An 18573-nucleotide genomic window follows, 5' to 3' on the forward strand; every position below is an offset into this window, starting at 1 on the left:
CCACTTTATAGACGAAGAAACAGGCCCAGTGAGAGGAATGCACTTTTCCCAAGTCACACCGTCTACTTCCCTGCTAACCACCCTCGCACTTGGGCCAAAGCTCCTCCCCAACCCTTCCCCAAACTGGACTCTGAAAAGAAAGGGCTAAAAGTCATGGGGCTCAGGGGTAACATTTCATGAAATCTTTAATGAAATTGGGGTAGGGGCACGAACAGAGGGGAGGGGCGATGGGCACAGGCTTGGGGCGAGGGAGATGGCAGTGGGGCTGGGCAGGGGGCTCTCCTCTTTCCCGCAGCAACCCTCCCCCAGTCATCCCACTGACAGGGGAGGGACGTAGGGAGGCAGAGCCATAAATACGTCCAGAATTCCAGAGAGGCAGCGAAGGAAGAAAGGGGCGGCTGGGGATCTCAGAGAGGGGGCAGGGGCAGGCCCGGGCCGCCCTTATCAGGGGGTCCCGGCTCCTTGGGCGGCCGTGGGGGCCCCGGGGGGTCCCCCGGCTTGCGGCCGTGCTTGCGGAAGTAGCGGTAGCGTTGGACGTAGGCGCGCACCAGGTTGCTCACCTTCACCGGGTTGATCTCCCCACTTTTGCTGTGGCAGATCTGCGGGGCAAGGGGCAGCTGCAGTCACCGCCAGCCCCCAGGGTCCCCTGCACCTGGACTGCTGAGCGCAGCTGGGGACTGGGATGGGAACCCCTCCGACAAGATCCAGGCCAACGTCCCTACTTGTCCCCCTGATGCCAGCAGAACAGGCCCAGGTGGGCTTGAGGCAATCCTGTCACCCTCTTGCCTTCTGGAGTGACCCACTGCCCCTCTGTCTCCCCATCTCTGTACGCCTGTCTGCTCACGTCCATTACTCCGTCTCATCCTCTCCCCACCTCTGCGCATCTTGCCCCCTCTGGGCCCCACCTTGTGGACGGCCTTCCTCAGGATGTCCTTGTACTCCTCCTTGGTGATGTCCTTCTTCTGATAATACGGCTTGATGGCCAGCTTCACCTCCTCTACTGCCCGCTCCTGCGTGTGCAGCTTCTTCAGATACTGGCGGGGGTGGCAACAGTGGGAAGAAGGGACAGCAAAGGCCAGGTAAGTTCCTGCAGAACCCCTACCTCCACTCACCTGCCCACCAGCTCAGACTTCTTGACCATCCAGCTACTCCCAGAGGTGGAAATCCTGCTTCGGGTCTGCCCTGTTCTCCCCTGGCTGCAGTCGCCCCAGACCCCAGGCCAGGCCTGGGCCTCTCAATGTCACTAGTATCTCCTCCAGGCTGGACCCTGGGCTGTCCCAGGCGTCCATGACCAGGACCCATGTGTCCCCTGCCCTCACAGTCTGGTAGGGAGACAGACCTGAGCCAGGCGGCTGTTCCCTAGCATCCCAGAGAAGATGAGGGCAGGTAAACTGAGGCCTGGGAAGGGCAGGACACCCCAGACTTCAGGGCCAACATCTCCCATGAAACAAGAATGCCAACTGTCAGGTGAGCTACTGAGCTGCTGCGGGAGCCACGGACACGCCGGGGGGACTCCTCAGGCCTCCCTAGCCCCACAGGAGTGGGTTTCTAAATATGCGGCCAAGAGAAAGGGGTTGTGGCCTGCACCCGTCTCGTATGTGGCCAGAGAGGACAATGGCAGGGAACAGACAGGGCAGCCTCACTGGCGGAAAAGGGACCTGCTGCTCGTCCCAGGGCCTGTACTGTCCCTGTCCCGCAGCCCATGGCACAGGCCATGGACAAGTACACATCAAAGCTGTGGCCCCACCTCCGTTTATACGGGGCTTATAACACGGGGGTTTGTTCTGCTTTCCTTCTGGCGCTGTATGTAGGGTGCGAAAAGGGTGAGCAGCGCCATCATCTGGTGACAGGGCCATAGCGACCAGCATCCAGCTGCACCCAAAAGGCACACAGCCCCAAGGCCCAGGAGGAGGAGCCAGATGTGTGGGGGGAGGGGGGACCTGTTTGCCCTGCACCCATTCTTCCTCCCTCCGTCCAGGAACAGATGCTTGATTTTTTGTTTGTAAACCACCCCGAGCCCCCCTTACACAAAAAGATAGGGGTGAGAGAGAGAGATACAGATGACCAAAGGGTAGGCTGTAGTAGGTATATGTATAAATATGCGTGTGTTTATATCCATATCTATTTCTCTCTTTTTCTCCCTACCTGCATCTCATCTCTATACGAAATTCTTTAAAAACCTGTCTAGCACCCCTTTCCCAATCATCTAATCAAGTGAAAGTTTAGTTCCTTATAATTTAATGATTTCAGCTTTATCTAAGTCCTCATCTGCTGGCATCAGTCTCTGGCATTCTCCTCGGGCCCCTGCATCTCAGTATCTGCCTGCATTCTCTGCAAAACTGTCACCACCAACCCACATCTCCCAAGCCCAGTTCACCTTGTCTGTGTCACCACGTCCCTCGGAGCTGCTGCTGCCCTCTCTCTTGTCAGACGCTGCAGCCAGCCCAGTGGGCGTGGGAGGGGTAGAGCCACAGCCCCCCAGGGGGAGGCTGCCAGGGAGCAGGTAGCTGGAGGGGCCAGGGGGCAGACCCAGAGAGGTGGGCACAGGAGCTGGCGTCACCCCCAGACTTGAGGGGGGCTTCCTGTGGCTGAGGATCTGGGGGAAAAGGTTGGAGGATAAGCAAAGGGAGGTGGCAGGGAGGACGGAACATGTACCCCTATTCCCACCCTGATTTCCCAACAGTCCCAGAGGCAACAGGCTCCTCTTCCGGCAGACACCTTGCCCCAAAGCCTGCTGGGAGCTGAAGTTCCTCTCCTAACCCGCAGCAGGGGACAAGAGAAGGGGCTGCGGGGACTCTTCCCCAAGGAAGCCCACCTGGTTGGTGGCCTGGATCAGCTCCTGGGCCTTTGCTCGGCTTGCCAGATTGGCTTCTTCCATCTTGAAGAGAAGTGCAGTCACTGCAGTAGGCGGAGAGTGGACGACAAGGATTGGGAGTTGACGCACGAGGAGAGGGTGACCCTCACCCAGCCACGTGCCACCTCCCACCCCGGGCCCCCAGACAGGCTATAAGGTCTCAGGCTCATAACTGGGAAAGGGGGCCTCAGCCACCAAGAGAACCAGCCCACACCCTGTAGGTTCTTAGGACTTAAGGTGTGTGGGGGTGGGCGTGTGGCCAGAGTCACACAGTGACGAGTTGGTCCCGAGCCCCCGTAGCCTCCCTCCCCACCTCTGCAGTCTAGCAAAGGCTCCTGCCATCCTTTAAGGGACACTGCTCCCTGCTCCCCCATTCCGGTCCCTCCACCAAGCCTACCCCAGTCTACCTCTAGGTGGACCCCAGGACACACCCCACTCCTCCAGTCTCTGCTGGACTGGCTGCCCACTGCTCCCATCTGCCCAGCGCTCTCCCAGTGCACCCAAACATCGTGGAGCCTTCTGGACAGACCCTGACTGGCCCTCACCCACCCGAGGCCCTCCGGGTCCTGGTCACTACACCCACCCCTTCCAAGGTATCTCCACTGTCTCCAAGTTTGTCCCTACATGACCTCCTCCCCGATCCTGTCTCTCCACCCTCATCTGCCCCAGCCACCCCCAGAGGACACTCACAGGCCAGGACACCGCTGGTAGTGCAGTCTACACCAGCGGGCAGGCTCCAGGGCATGGGTGGGGGCAGTGTGGGCAGCTGGGAGACACGGGGGGCTGGCCCATCCTCCGCCCCCGAGTCACCAGCCGTGGACCCCGCACTAGGGGCGGTGCTGGGAGCAGCAGCAGCCGTGCTGGTGGCCGTGGTGGTGGCCGGCTGCTGCTCCTCCTCCTCCTCCTCCTCCTCCTCTTCTTCCTCTTCCTCCTCCTCTGCCCCACCTCGGACTCCAGCCTCCTCAGTGGCCTCTTCTGGCAGGAAGGAGACCTCAGGTGTCTTGCAGCTGCTATCCACAGTCTGTGAGTCGGGCGTGAGAGCAGGGGGTGGAGGGGCCGCCTTGGGGGGCGGGGTGCTAGGGGCCTTCGATGCCCGCTCTTCCCCGGACCAGGAGGTCTCCTCGGCCCCTTTGGCTCCCGCCGCCTGGCTGCAGCTATCCGCCTTGGACTTCTTCAGTGTCACAGGGCCACTGCTGCCTCCGCTGCTGCCCCCACCGCTGCGGATCTTTTTCCTGGTCTTGGATGGCTTGGTCTTTCCCTTGGTCCCCTTGGCTTTCTTGGCCCCAGCCTTGGCCTTGACCTTGGTCTTTTTGGGCTTGGTGCTGCTCTGAGCTGCTTTGGCCACCTCAGCAGGGGCCCGCTCATCCGGCTTGAGGAAGGGGGAGCGGCTCTCTCGGTCTCGGCTGAACTTGACTCCGATGGAGCCCAGGCCAGCAGACGTGGCCTCCTTGGCTGGTGTGGTGCTGCTGACACCCTCTCGGATCAGCACGGCCACCTTGGACTGTAGCTTCACCTTCCGGGAGGATGAGGAGGACGACGAGGACGAGGAGCCTGAGCCGCTGCTGACAGGTGGCTTTGGCGGGGGCCCTGAGGAGGGCGCCAACTCCTTGGGGGGCCGGGCCTTCTTGGATGACCTGTCCCTGTCCCTCTCTCTGTCCCTGTCCCGGTCCCGATCCCCCCCGTCCAGTGCCTTCCGCCGCGATCCCTTCTCCCGGGAGGAAGAGGAGGAGGAGGCAGCCCCAGAGCGGCGCCGGTCCTTCTCACTGCTCTTGCCTCCCCGCTCCTCGGCGCTCAGTCCCTCGGAGTCGTATAGGACCTCGCGCTTGGGCGATGAGGCCGGAGCCGGTGAGGGGCCGCGGGGGTCAGGCTTGTCCAGCCGGCCCACGGTGATGGTCCGCTTGATGGCAAAGAGATCGTGGTCCGTGAGGTCCTGGATGGAGGGCGGCACGGCCCCCCGGCGGCGGCTGTCGCGCTCTCCGCCCAAGGAGGTGGAGCCGGAGGGCGGCTGGGCCGGGGCAGGGCCCTTCTCACTGTCCCCAGACCGCTTCTCGCCCCGGGACCGCGACCGCTTCTTCTTCTTCTTGCTGCCGCCGCCATCCCGGTGCTTGCCGCGGTGCCGCTCGCGCCTGGAAGACGACGACGAGGAGGTGGCCGGGGGCGGGGAGTTCGAGCGCCGCCGCCGCCTCCTTTTCTCCCGGGACCGGGACCTGCGGCTGCCCCCGCGGCGCCGGTCGGTGCTCCGCGAGCGGCGGCGGGCGGAGCGGGACCGCGAGCGGCGGCGGGCGGACGACGAGGCGTGGGAACCCGGCTTGCGGTCCCGGGAGCGGTGCTTCTTGGAGTCCCAGGGGGAGGCCGGGGCCGGCGGGGCGGGCTGCGCGCCGGAGGAGGACGAGGCGGCCTCCTTGGCCTCGCCGCCGCTCCTCTTGCGCTCCCGCCTCGACTTCTTGCGGGTGGGCGGGCCAGCGGGGGCAGCGGAGGCGGGGGCGGCGGCCGGGGAGGGCGAGCGCTGCCGGTAGCGCTCGCGCCGCTGGGTCAGGATCTTGCGGCGCAGGTCCAGGCCGCCCCAGCGCGCGTCTGCGGTGGGCGGGGCGGGGGCCGGCTCCCCCAGGTCCACCTGCAGGGCGCCCTCGCCGTCGGACTCCGCGTGCAGAGACAAAAAGTCGTCCCCCTCGGGGGCCCGGGGGGCGGGCGGCGGGGGCGGGGGCTGGGCCGCAGGGGGGGCCGGGGCCGCCGGAGGGGGTCGTGCGGCCCGGCCGCCGGCACGGAAGAGGGAGAGCGCCATCCTGGGCTCCTCCTCAGGCTGGACAATCTCGCCCTCCTCAATCTCTGAGTCGCCCGGTGGCAGCAGAGGGGGCGGGAGGGCGGCGCCACCGGCCGTCACCACCTCCACGGAGACCTTGCCTTCCCGACAGGCCTCCGCCTCGGTCCCCACTACAAAGACGCGCCGGCGGGTGGCTCCGTCGGCCCGGGTGGAGTCGGCCTGGGGCGGTGTGCCAGGGGCTGGAGTCGGCTGCAGGGGCTGGGGGTCCGGGCCCGGGCTCTCGTCACCTGGGAAGTCCTGGCTCAGGCTGTTGTCGTCGTAGATGCCCGCCAGGGTCTCTGAGATGCGGCTGATGCTCTGGGACAGGCCTTCCTCCTCCTCTTCTTCCTCTTCCTCCTCCTCTTCCTCCTCCTCCTCCTCCTCCTCAGGTGAGGGGGTCCCCGCCGATGAGCTGGGGTTGGAGCCAGTGGGCTCGAAGGGGTCGTACTTCTGCTCTGGAGCAGGCGGTGGGGAATAGGCCTCGTCGGTGGGGTGGAAGGGGTCATAGATATCAAACCGGGGTGCAGGAGGGGCCGGGGGGGCCGGGGGTGGTGGAGGGGGAGGCGGGGAAGGGGAGGATGATGAGGGGGAAGGGGAAGGCGAAGAGGAGGCAGAGGAGGGGGCAGGGGGCGGAGCAGGGCCCCCGTCTCCAGTGCCCAAGGTGAGGAGGTGGCGGGCACAGGTGGGTCGAGAAGAGTGAGACTGTGGAGAAACTGCAAAGGAAGAGTGGAGACAGGGTGGCAGTCAGGTGCCTGTCCCGGTGCAGCAGAGGGGCCCGCAGGCAGGTCAGCACCCTATCTGCTGGTCCCCCTCGCTCAGCACTCGCCACACCAGCAGGCACTGCTTCCAGTGCTTCACGTGTGTCAACACATAAGATGCTCCTCACAACAGTACCTACGCTGCACGCTGTAGGTACTGCGACCCGGGGTCCCAGGAGGAAACTGCAGCACAGAGAGCTGTGGCATCTTCCTCTAGAGCACAGTCAGCAGGGGGGAGTCAGGATGCAAACTCGGTCAGTGTGGCCCCCGAGCCCGCACTCTCATATCCGGAGACGTAAGCTGGCCTGCGGCCCAAGACCACCCTGACCAATGACAGCAGTGACGTTCCCGCAGGAGGCACAGGCTGGGATGGGAGAGCTAGGGTTCCAACCTAGGACCACCTGCAGGGGTCAAGCCCTGGCCTGCTGAGCCGGCTGCCTCTTGAGGGAATCTATCCCTTTGTACAGAAGGCCTAACGTGAGGCTGCGAAGGTGAAACTCCCTCTCCAGAGTCAGAAAGTGGCAGAGCTGGCGAGCCCTCACAGCCCGAGTCCTCACCGTGCCCCCGTCACTCTGTGATGAGCCCCATCCCAGGGGCGACATCTGCTTGGGACTCAGACATCACTGACCGGGCCAGGCATCGTGCTGTCCTCCGTTATTTTGTCCGCCCTCCCGAGACCTTGCTTTCGAAGCACTCCACGGTCTCAGCACAAGTCACACATGTGGAAACAACTGATCGAGGCTGCCCCCGGGGCGGGTGACGGGGCCAGGATTCAGACACACACATCAGAGTCCAGAGGCCACTCTCTCAACAACATGTAACTGCCAGGATCCTGCCCCAGCAAGGACATGGTCACATGAACAGTGCCAGGGAAGCCCGGGGCTAAGAAGGCAGCACCAGAGCCACCTCCCCACCCGGATCCCAGGCTCCAGCCCTGTCCCGCAATATGCCCGAGGGCAAGCAACTCAACTGCTGTCTGCCTTGGTTTCCTCAACTATAAAATGGGAGTTTGCTCATTCATTCAACACATTTTTTCTGATCATCAGTCTGAGAGACGGGGTTTGGGGTATAGAATAGAACTGCAAACAAGAGACAAAAATCCCTGCCTTCAAGGACTTGATGAGCAAGAACTCTGACTACCCGGGCTGTTACTACCACCACCTGAGGCAAAAACCAAGTCTGCAGATTGCAGCAGTCTGCAAACTCGAGACATCCGCTTCTTTATAAATAGTTTTTTTTAAAGGACTACGGGTGAATTTTTCTTGCATTCTTAATATTTTCCAAACGAAGACCAAAAAACACTTGGAATAAGAAAACAAAACACAGGGACTTCCCTGGTGGTCCAGTGGGTAAGACTCCGTGCTCCCAATGCAGGGGGCCCGGGTTTGATCCCTGGTTGGGGAACTAGATCCCGCATGCATGCCGCAACTAAGAGTCCTCATGCTGCAACTAAAAAAGAAAAAAAGATCCCGCACGCCACAACTAAGACCTGGCACAGCAAAAATTAATAAATAAATATTTAAAAACAACAACAACAACAAAAACCCAAAACATAACCCCGGAGTCCTGCTGAAAACAGCTATTAGGTTCCAGACACAGTTACGGATATCACTTAAAGCCCAAGGGCCAAATCCCACACACCACCTGTTTTTGTAAATAACGTTTGATTGGAACCCTGTCCCGCCCACTTGTTTACTTATCCCCTGTGGCTTCTGATTTTAAAAGAAATGAAGAGAGAGTTCCCTGGTGGCCTAGTCATTAGGATTCTGGGCTTTCACTGCTGAGGCCCCAGTTCAGTCCCTGGCTGGGGAACTGAGATCCCACAAGCCATGCGGTGCAGCCAAAAAATAATAATAATAAAAAATAAATAAATAAAATTTTAAAAAATAATAAAAGAAATGAAAATACTTTTGTGGGCCCCTAAGAGTATGGTGGGCCCCAGGCACCATGTCCCCTGAGCCTAAAGGATAAGTAAGTCACCCCAGATCTGTGAGAAAAAAGAAAGGACAAGGATGGGACTTCCCTGTTGGTGCAGTGGTTAAGACTCCTCCTGCCAATGCAGGGGACACAGGTTCGAGCCCTGGCCTGGGAAGCTCCCACATGCCGTGGAGCAACTAAGCCCGTGCACCACAACTACTGAGCCTGCGCTCTAGAGCCCGTGAGCCACAATTACTGAAGCCCACACGCCTAGAGCCGGTGCTCTGCCAACAGGAGAAGCCACCACTGCAGTGAAGAGTGGCCCCCTGCTCGCCACAGCTAGAGAAAGCCCGCGTGCAGCAGCGAAGACCCAACACAGCCAAAAATAAATAAAGTTAAATCTTAAAAAAAAAAAAAAAAGGACAAGGAAAACGTGAACTGGTTCAGAGGGTGTGCAAGCCTCTGACAGAACAATTGCTCGTAGCTGACCTTCTGCTACGCCTTCCTCTCCCCTCACCCCTCCCCAGATATGTATGTCCACGCAGAAGGGAAGTCCAAACCCAGGGTTCTCATCAGGGTCCCGGGGGACCAGCAGCAGCATCACTGGGGAGTTAGTCAGAAATGCAAATGCCTGGGCCCTACCAACTCCAGGCCTGCTGCATCAGAAACCCCGGGGGTGGGCCTAGTGACCTGTGGATTAACAAGTCCTCTGTGATGATTGTGATGCCCTTTCGAGTTTGAGACCCTCTGCTCTACACTGCTCAGGGGCTTACCACCGTGTGCGGGGCTGGGGAGCAGACTCTCCCTCCGGCAGGTGCACATCGCAGAAGTCAAAAACTTGCACTTTACACACAGAAGGCCCCGGGCTCAGGGCCACCACTAAGCAACTGGCTGTGCCACCTCGAGCAAGAGACTTCCCTCTTTCAGACTCTTCTCTTCCTGGAGGCGGAGACACTGAGAGTCCCCCGTCCTGGGGAGACGAATTCCTAACGCAGTTACACTGATATTCAGAAGCCCCGGACGCACACTAACTGCTCCCACATGGTAGCGCTCACGTCAGTTTTAACTTTAATTACATCTGCACGTGCATATAGCCTTTACTGAAGTCTAACAGGAGAAAGACGTGAAAGTACAGATTTTGTCTAAATGACGTACTCAGCACCGCTACTACTACCAACAGCAGCTAACGCTCACGCGACGCCGAGGCTGACTGCCTGCCAACTCAGCCCTGGCCCCACATACCCGTTTTGCCCGTCCTCCAGGCCCTGACACGGGGCAGCAGGCTGGGTACGGGAAGAGGGACTGGATCCCTGTCCCCAATTCGGACCTCGGCCACCAGCTCCAGCATGTCCTCGCTTCTGCAAGACAGGGGGTGAGTGAGCCTCAGAGGTGCGTCCAACTCCCACGCCGGGGGCCTCTCCCACTCCAGCTGCCCAGATACTCACTCGCCAGGCCGCAGGTCCAGGTGGCTGGGAACCCAGGTATCTGGGGGATCCAGGATGCTCACCAGCCCCGCGAGGAGGCCATCGGCAGCCACGTCCAACACCTGGAATAGGCCAGGAGGGGCTCCACCCTGTCCCTGCTCGTGTGAGGACCCACACAGGCCCTAAGCTCTCAGTAACCCAAACATCTGAGACCCTATGAGAACACGAGGATCCAACTGACTCCTCAACCTGACTGCCTCCAGGACCCAAGGGACCAGGCCTCAGAGCCTCCGACACTGCCCCCGATCAGCACCCCAGACCCAGGAGCCTGGGTCCCAACCCCATTTCCCCATTTCAGGGATCCAGGCCCCACTGACCTTCCTCCCCCAGCCCCAGAAGTCCAGGTCCCTAGTCCCCTCTTCTTACTCACAGAAGCCGTGTCAGTCCCCCCTGATTCCTGGGAACGGGGCTCTGAACGTGGGCTCCGACAGCGCCTCCATCGAAGGCCATGACACCGAGAACCATCTGGAGAGAGATTTGCATGGGGGATTGGAGACAGGGGACTAGATGCAGAGACCTCGCTGGGCAGAGGAAAAAGAGCCGGCCTAGCTCTTGACAAGGGAACCAAGCTCCTGCCTACTCTCCCGGCCTCCATCCAACCGCTTCCCAACCTGGGTCCCAGAAGGACTTCCCAACCCCCTTTTGAGGCACCAACTCTCTCACCCATTTGTCCTCCCAGCCACCCTCAGGATGAAGTCCAGACAAGTCAGCTTGGCCTTTGAGCCTTGCTGTGACCCAGTCCCCACGGAGCGATCCTGCTTCCCTTCCCACCAACATCCTCTGCCCGCCAGCCCCAAAGACCCACAACTCGGTCCAGCAACGTGGTCCCTGTGCTGCGTGCCTGCTGGTGCCGCCCCCGCCTATCAGGCTTTCCTCTTCACCAGACAATGCTCGTACAGCCTTAGAGACACAGGTCCCCTGTCACCTCCTCGCTGAACCCTTCCTGGACCCCATCTCCCTCCACACCAGCTTAGCTGGGCCTCCTGCCCTCTCACAGTGCCTCGGGCTACCTCTGTGCTGGGACTGTGTCTCCCCTCTGCCAGACTGTGAGCCCTTCCAAGATGGCCACGGAGTCCAACCCATCTTGGGCTCCCTGTGCCAGCACAAGGGTGGCACCCAGGAGGCCTCGGGAAAGCGTATATGAATGAGATTAGGAGAAAGAATGCAGAGATGGGGCAGGGGGCTGGGAAGAACCAGAAGCTGTCATACCTTTATCATTTGGCAGGTCCCCCTGCAGGGAACTTCCCACAGCCTGCTGAATGGCCCGCTGAAGGAAAGGTGAGGGTGAAGGGGGTGGAAAGAAAGAGCAGTCAGGGGATGCATGCAGAAGGTCACAAGCTCTGCTGCTGGGAGACAGCCATTCCAGACACCCCTGCAACCAGACTCAAACCCTACAGACAGGCCAAGAGTCCCGGCCCCCCAACCCCTCCTTCCCCAAGGGTCCAGGAGTCAGGGCCCTGGAATCTGGACTCCCGGCCCCTCCCTCCCTCAGCCCCAGGCGTCTGGCTGCCTCACCAAGATAAAAGCAGAAGGAGAAAGCGAAGGGTCTCTGTCTGGCGGACCGTCACCCCGATCCTCGCCTGACTCCTCTGTCTTCCCTCGAGACTCATCTTCTTCCTCCATGGTCACCTGGTGGTGGAGGTGGGGGGAGAGTCTGGAGTAGAGGCTGGTGGGCAGGGCACGGTGGTGCCAGGTGGTGGAAGGAGAGGACGGACATGAAGACCTCAGGGGCCTCCAACACTGTATCCCCTTCAGCATCCCTCCTCTCCTCCACTGCATCCCAGGCCCGGGCAAGTACCAGGCCCAGTGCAGACACTAGAGGGACTGGAGCAACTCTCTTCCCTTGTCTGAATTTCAGTTGCCTCCTCTGCCAAAGGGAGGCCCTCCCGGCCTATTTCCACACACCCCTCCCCAGTTCCCGCACCTTCCTGCACAACCAAACTTTAAGACCTCACGGGAGCCCGCCTTCACGGGAGCCAAGACTCTTTTCTGTTGAGTTGTCATTTCAAACACCGCATCAAGAAGTCTCATAAACCCACCCTTCCCAAACCGAGATACGTGCCAGTGTGCTGGGTGCGCCTCAAACACCACGCCACTTCCTAAAGCATCGATTCTCCTCAATGGTGAGGGACCCAACAAAATGTATTTACACACAGAAGATGGAACTATAATAGAATGAGCTACAAAACCAGTACACCACTTTGAAAACGAAAACACGAACTTCAGGAATGCTGTCCACCAGACGCCGCAGGGAACACCCTCGATCACCTGTCTGCCCCTTGTGTGGAAGCGCGGCTCAAGGCTTCGCCATGTCACAGAAATTCTCAGGTTATACAGAAGGTGAAAAATCACTCTTCAGACTGATGGGGGGTCTTGATTAGGGCTTCAGAAAATACGAAGATTTCAGCTGTAGGCTTCCCTGCAACTGTCAAATCTCCTACTCTGACGACAATAAATATCTGGTCCCACAGTTCCTAGAAAGCTTCAAAACCCCTAACCCTCAACTCCGTGTGCTTAGCTCTAAGTGGGCCCAATAGGAGTATCTAAGTCAGAGAAAGGCTGTGAGAATTGAAAGGAGACCGACTCCTGACACAGAGTTAACAGCCCAAGCCGGCTATACAGAGTAACAATAATTATCATCGGCCTTTAACGCCCAGGTTTCCCTTACTTCGGTCTCCCCTACACCCTCGGTTGCATACCTGCCAAAAAAAAAAAAAAAAAAAATCTCGGTCCTGGTCTCCCTCGTACCAGATTTTCAGAAAGCTCTCCCATGCTGCCTCCTGGCTCTCTAAGAGCCTGCAGTTCCTTCCCAAACTCCCATAGACAACTCTCACCCTGATAAGCCCCTCTGGACAGTTCCCAGCCCTGGGGCTGCTCTCCGGCACCTGGGCACCTGGGTGGGGGTGGGGGGAGCACACGCTATGTAGAACAGCGTCTGTCACATAAGAAAAGCTTAATCTAGATGTGCTGACTACAGACCCACAGAGCCCCAAACCCTCTGTAGAATGAACATCCTCCCTTGCCCATTCACACATGCCCCAGGCTTTGCAGACACACCCCTGGCTCCTTAGGTCTTTTAGACCTGAGAAGCCTCTGCAGACGCTGCTAGGTCCCTCTAGATCAGTTTCCCAAACTATAGACTTGATAGTTCAGTGCTTCACAAATAGCTTGTTATCAAAGCAAATCGAACACAGTAGAAGATTCTTCACAATACATCACAAGTAAATGGAAATACTAATTAATGGGACTTGGGTATGAAATTCATATGACGGTGTACACTGGGTCTCAATGAAAAAATGTATTTCTCACTGTAGATCAAGGTCAAAAGAGTTTGAAAAGCACAACACTAGATGAGTCTAGCCGATCCTATAGACTTTCCCAGACCAAGGAGGACTGATTCTAACTCTCTCTGTAGCCCCAGGGCCATGCAGAATTTTTCAACATTGTGCATTTGAATTACTTTCTAAGGGCAAGTACAATACAGCTGGGCAAATTTTCCAATACTCTTCATTGTCTTATCTTCACGCAATTATATGGCTCCCCCCAAGGCATTCGAATTTGCAGTCACACTCAAAGCCACCTAGATGGTTCCAGGTCCTTCTAAGTGCCCCCAGCCTCCTGTCACCGAGATTAGACACTCCCCAGACAGCTGGAGACCCATCCAGGCCTCTCAGAACATTTCAGTATTTGCCTCTCTCCCTTCGTGGGTACATCCCGCTCCTCTGGGTAGCTATAAAGGACTTCCTAGCCCTGGAACAGTTCTTCCAGGCCCAGCTATATGGCCCCAGACCCCTGTAGGTGAGCCGCATCCTCAGGTCAGCCCATGTAGACACTTCCCAGCCCTAACAGACATACCCTAGGCGCTATAGTTGGCTCTGCAGATACTCCCCAGCTCTTGCAGATCTCCTTCACCCCGGGACATATCTCAAGATCTCAAGATGGCCCCAGAACCCTCTAAACAGACCCTAGCCTCCGGTCAGCTCATAAAGACGATCAACAGTGCCTACAAAAATGACCCAAGCCAGCTATATGATGGAAAGCAGGCTTAGTCTCAGTCCAGGCCCTGTGGACGCCCCCAATCCTCTCGGGGACGCCCCGTAGATGCCCCCCGGCACCACAGACGCGTCCCGGGGCCTTCATAAGGCCCCCCGCTCGGCGCCAGGCGCCGCCGCCGCTACCAGGCCCGAGGCCGCCCCGCTAAGCCCTCCAGGCCCTGTGGCGTGCCGGGAGGACCCCGGGACAACTAGCGACCCGACTCCGCCCCGCCCACCCCGATAGGCCCGAGCCCCGCGGCCCGGACCGCCGCCGCCATCTTACCCCGCCGCTCGGGCTGCGGCTCCGGCCCCGGCGCGGGGCGGGGCGGGCTGGGGCGGGGCTCGCGAGCAGAGGGAGGAGAGGGGTGGAGCTAAAACACCGCCGAGCTTGCCGGGACTTCAAGTACTGAGCACGGTGCCGTGAAGGCTGGTGGGAAGGCTCCGGACTCAGTTTCCCAGCAGCCAATAGGACACATAGGCCGGGTGCGCGCGACGCACACCGGGAGGCGTAGTCCGCGCGTCGCCTCCGCCGCGCGGGGACAGCAAGCGGGGTGAGGGGTGAAGTGGGCGGGGTTGCGGTAGGCCGCGATTAGGCTCCAAAGTACCCAGCACGCGCGCGGAAAGAGCGGCGGAAAAGGAAGTGACGGAAAGAGCGGTCAGCGTGACAGATGTGAGGGAGTTGTAGTTCCGCGGAGTGGGCCGTAGGAAAAAAAAAACAACAGGACAGACTGGGAGTTGCCCCGCCCACATTCTAGGGATCCCACAGTCCCGATACCAATTTCTCTCTAAATTTAGAACCAAGGAGTCCGGCCGTACAGCTTCCTCCTCATTTAGGACAGAAAAGTCCAAATTCCGATTCCTCTCACTCAGAACACAGGAGTCCGGACTCACATTTCCCTCCTCCCTGGGACTCAGAAGCCGAGCCCTCCTTCCTGTTAAATCCAGGAGTCGGGCCCTCAAGCCATCCTCAGACCATTCCTGGTCTCAAACAACTACCTTACACTAACCCGAGTGTTCGGGTTCCCCACCCTAACTCCCTCGGATCCAGAATTTTGGGTCCCCAGCCCCTCCAACCTCTGGATCCAAGAGTCTGGGCCCTCAGCTTCCCTCCTTTACCGAACCCAGTAGTAAGGACCCCCAGGTCCCCTCCTGGGGTCCCACGAGTCCAAGCCTCCAGCCCTATTCTCCCCTAGGTACTCCTAGGAGTCTGGGCTCCCAGCTTCCTCCTCCTTCAAGACCCAGAAATCCTGACCCTAGACCCTTCATAATCCAGGCATCCCGGCTTGGGCGAACTGGCTCATGGATTAGGAATGCAGTGATCTCACGGCCCCTCCCTGCCCAGTTACCCGCTGTCCCCCCCTCCAGGGCCCCATCTTCCCTCCCAGTCTGTCTTCCGCTTGGCTGGGACAGCGGGAACCGGAAGCCTGGGTCCCTTAGCGGGCGGAGCCTCCAGCATCCAGCCCAGACGCCCGGGTCGGGAGCTTGGCTAGGATCCCAGGACGGAGGTTGAGCTTGCCCTCAGGACTTGCTCCTTTCTCGGAGCGCGCCTATATACGGCCGCGCGCGAGTCCGCGAGCTCCGCCTACTGGAACAAGGCCTCGGAGAAGGTGCCCTGAGAAACTGCATCACAGGGCTCGTCATTTGCATAGCCCCACCCCGAACTATCTTCCCGACCCATCCGCCGAGAGAATGAGAGCTTATTAGCATAACCCCGCCCCCAGACGGCCGGCCAGCCGAGAGCGCGTGGCGCCGCTCGGGGTGAGCCCAGTTCTCTTATTAGCGTGTCCCCGCCCCATTTGGAATTCCCCTTCTCAGCGAACGCCTTTCCCCTACCCTTATTATCATAGCTCCTCCTTTTCCCTGGCCTTGCCTCCTTCTTAACTGTCCCGAGATACTAGCCCTTCTTGCTGGAGTTCATGATTATGCAGTAGCCTTATTAGCGTGGCCCGCCCCCTAGGCCCCGCCCGGTTCCCCCCCAGGCGGTAGCGGCGGCAGCGGCAGCGGTGGCGACATGAGCAGCGGGGCGGCGTCCGGGACAGGGCGGGGGCGGCCCCGGGGCGGGGGGCCGGGGCCCGGGGACCCCCCACCCAGCGAGACACACAAGCTGGTGGTCGTGGGCGGCGGCGGCGTGGGCAAGAGCGCGCTGACCATCCAGTTCATCCAGGTAGTGGGCCCTCACCCCGGGGGGGTGCCCCCGGGACCCAGAACTGAGCCCTTTGCGGGATCCCTGAGACCCCGGTTTCCCCTCGATCCATCACTGATACCCTCCTGTGAGGCCTTCTAATCTTAAAAAAGTCCCCCTCAGATGTGACCCTGAGCCCCTCAGGGCCTCCACCCACTACATGAGGGACAGTCCTCCTGTACTTGTATCTTGAGACCCACCTCCCCTACCCCCAGTACCCAAGACCCCGCTTCCCTACTGACCTGACCGTGGGTGCCTCCTGGGAGCACCCTAAATCCAGAAGAGTCACCCCATCCAGACCCTAAGCACTCTCATGGGCCCCCACCCCTCTAGGTGCCACCTCCCCCCAACCTTGAGCACCATCTCCCCCAAATCGCAGACCCAAACTTCCCCTCTGAGCCACCCAGAACCTAACTGAGAGAATGCCTGTGCCCGATGCCCTTGAGATTCCCCCAGTCTGGATGCTTAGCCCCTTCAGGGACCTCCCCCAGAAACTGGAAATTATGCCCAGGCTTTGCCCCTGAGGCCCATCTAGGACCACCCAGTCCTGAGAGAGGCACCCTCAGCCCTGAGAGATTTCAAAAAGATCCTGCCCCTTGGCCATTCCAGAGAACTCTAAGACACCAAGTTCTGGGGATCCCCTGTCCCACCAGACCCAGACCCCCACCCTTCCCCAAGGAAAACGCACCACTCCTCCATCTTGAGTTTTCCTCCACTCCGATTCCCCTAGCCCCTCTCTGAAACTCTGGCTAGCCCCCAAATCATCTCCATGGAGTAAGTCCCCAGATTCTTGACACCCCTAGAAAGACCTGCTCCTTGGGAGTTTCTCTGATATCTTAAATGCATCTCAGGGTCTTTAAGATTCTCTGGACTCTATAGTCTATGACAAACCTCCCAAATGCTCCCGAGCCCCCAGTTTTCACCCCTGAGCTTCTCCTGATGTACTTTGCAGATACACCCCTAATCCCCCCAGGGCCAGGTCCCTACACCCTCCCTCACCAAGCACCCCCCCCCAACAGGCAGGATGCAGCCTGCAGACCCCCAGCTGCCAAGTCACCACTTCTCTCCTGAGAATCCACCCCTGCCCAGGAAACGTCCACCCCATTCCCCAGGGAAATCCTCCCACCTCAGAAAAACCCTAGAAAGGTGTCCGCTACTGAGATGCTACCGCAGAGGCCCCCCGCTCAAGAGACCCCAGCCAGCACCTGCAAGGGAGCCCCTGTCTGTGTAGAAAGGCCCCAGCCCTGGGCCCCTTGCACCCAGGGGCAGACCCAAAGCTGGCCCAAAGCCTGGCTGGAGGCGGGCGGGACCCGGGCAGGAAGGGAGGGGCCCGGCCTGCGGGCGGGGCAGCTTCTCCGCAGCCGTATTGGAACCGGGACCTTCCCCTGGGAGGAGACACTGGAAGCTGCCCGAAGAGGAGGAGGGGGAGGGGGAGAGGAGAAGGAGGAGGAGGAAGAAAAAGAAAAAAAAGAGGGAAGAGAAAGAGGAGGAGGAAGGAGAGCTATAGACAGGCAGATATTCTGGGCAACAGTGGCTCTCAATAACTGAGCACCTACTATGCCCAGGGATATATTAAATACTGAACAGGGATTTTCCCTGAATCTCACGAACAGTGGATTAAGCCTAGTGCTATTTTTATCCTCATTTTCCAAATGAGAAAACTGAGGTTCCGAGAGGGGAAGTGATTCGTTCGATGCCACATAGCCAGGATTGTAATCGTGATGTGGGAAATGTACTTTATACCAGAAAAACAGGACCAGGAGACAGAGAGAGGAGCCTGGGGAGGGCCATGGGAAGGGACAGAGACCCAGAGAGAGGGAGACAGACTCAAAAGAGGGGAAGAGACCCAGAAGGAGGGGGGCCAAGAAAGTCGGGGCTCAGAGGCAGGGCTACATCACCTCTGCTGGGACACTGCAGTAAAGGTGTCCTCTTCCCACCCCACCAGTCCTACTTCGTGTCTGACTACGACCCCACTATTGAAGACTCCTACACGAAGATCTGCATGGTGGATGGCGTCCCAGCCCGCCTAGACAGTGAGGGCGGGGGAGGGAGATGGTGGGAGGGGGAGTGGCAGGGCTGAAGGCTTGGCGGGAGGGGGGGTGGCTGGAGGGAGCCTCGTCCCCACAGAGGCCCCTTTCCCCTCCCTGCAGTCCTGGACACCGCCGGCCAGGAGGAGTTCGGTGCTATGCGGGAGCAGTACATGCGCGCCGGCCATGGCTTCCTGCTGGTGTTTGCCATTAACGACCGGCAGAGGTGAGAGTGATGGGGGGTGGGGAGCAGGGGGGGGGCGCTGGGGGTGAGCAGCTGTCTGGACCTCTGGCTTCATCCGCAGTTTCAACGAGGTGGGCAAGCTCTTCACGCAGATCCTCCGAGTCAAGGACCGAGATGACTTCCCCATCGTGTTGGTCGGGAACAAGGCAGATCTGGAGACACAGCGCCAGGTCTGGGACACCCCCACCCCCACCCCACCCCCCGCCGCCGCCGACTGGACCCCATCTCCGTCTGGGAGGCTCCTTCTGGTGCACCTCCTGAGACTCCTCATGT

At 59.6% G+C, this 18573-nt stretch overlaps 2 protein-coding genes across 8 annotated transcripts in view; one reads left to right on the top strand and one right to left on the bottom strand.

Annotated features, from left to right (window-relative positions):
• Positions 1–160: 160 nt before the first annotated feature.
• On the bottom strand, positions 161–14266 carry SCAF1 (SR-related CTD associated factor 1). Of its 7 annotated transcripts, none has more exons than XM_082435877.1 (11): positions 14131–14266; positions 11329–11442; positions 11023–11080; positions 10184–10278; positions 9775–9875; positions 9572–9687; positions 3545–6367; positions 2816–2898; positions 2378–2596; positions 906–1034; positions 161–599 (listed from the first exon to the last, which is right to left on the bottom strand). In XM_082435877.1, exons 2-11 carry the CDS (start codon positions 11434–11436, stop codon positions 408–410), a joined length of 3924 nt encoding a protein of 1307 aa, XP_082292003.1. In that variant the 5' UTR covers positions 11437–11442; positions 14131–14266; the 3' UTR covers positions 161–407. The 7 variants fall into 7 exon arrangements, with proteins under 7 accessions (XP_082292003.1, XP_082292000.1, XP_082292002.1 ...); XM_082435874.1 differs by lacking the exon at positions 14131–14266 and adding an exon at positions 13669–14062; XM_082435876.1 differs by lacking the exon at positions 14131–14266 and having other exon boundaries at positions 3545–6109; positions 9572–9684.
• Positions 14267–15807: 1541 nt separating this feature from the next.
• The window catches only part of RRAS (RAS related), a gene marked incomplete at its 3' end in the record, with an annotated part of 3347 nt that continues 581 nt past the window's right edge, over positions 15808–18573 (top strand). Inside the window, exons 1-4 of the mRNA XM_082439794.1 lie at positions 15808–16011; positions 17975–18062; positions 18180–18282; positions 18362–18571. Coding sequence (XP_082295920.1) covers positions 15859–16011; positions 17975–18062; positions 18180–18282; positions 18362–18571 — 554 coding nt within the window. The 5' untranslated portion in view covers positions 15808–15858. The remainder of the gene's footprint in view (positions 16012–17974; positions 18063–18179; positions 18283–18361; positions 18572–18573) is intronic.

Source organism: Balaenoptera physalus, assembly GCF_965194825.1.
Source record: "Balaenoptera physalus genome assembly, chromosome: 19".
Classification (NCBI taxonomy): Eukaryota; Metazoa; Chordata; class Mammalia; order Artiodactyla; family Balaenopteridae; genus Balaenoptera; species Balaenoptera physalus.

Coding starts and splice junctions, on each gene's coding strand:
- SCAF1 (XM_082435877.1), bottom strand. CDS start 11,436: ATGGAGGAAGAAGATGAGTCTCGAGGGAAGACAGAGGAGTCAGGCGAG. Junction 10,279..11,022: donor GGACCTGCCAAATGATAAAG/GTATGACAGCTT, acceptor ATCTCTCTCCAG/ATGGTTCTCGGTGTCATGGC. Junction 2,597..2,815: donor TGATCCAGGCCACCAACCAG/GTGGGCTTCCTT, acceptor CTTTTCCCCCAG/ATCCTCAGCCACAGGAAGCC.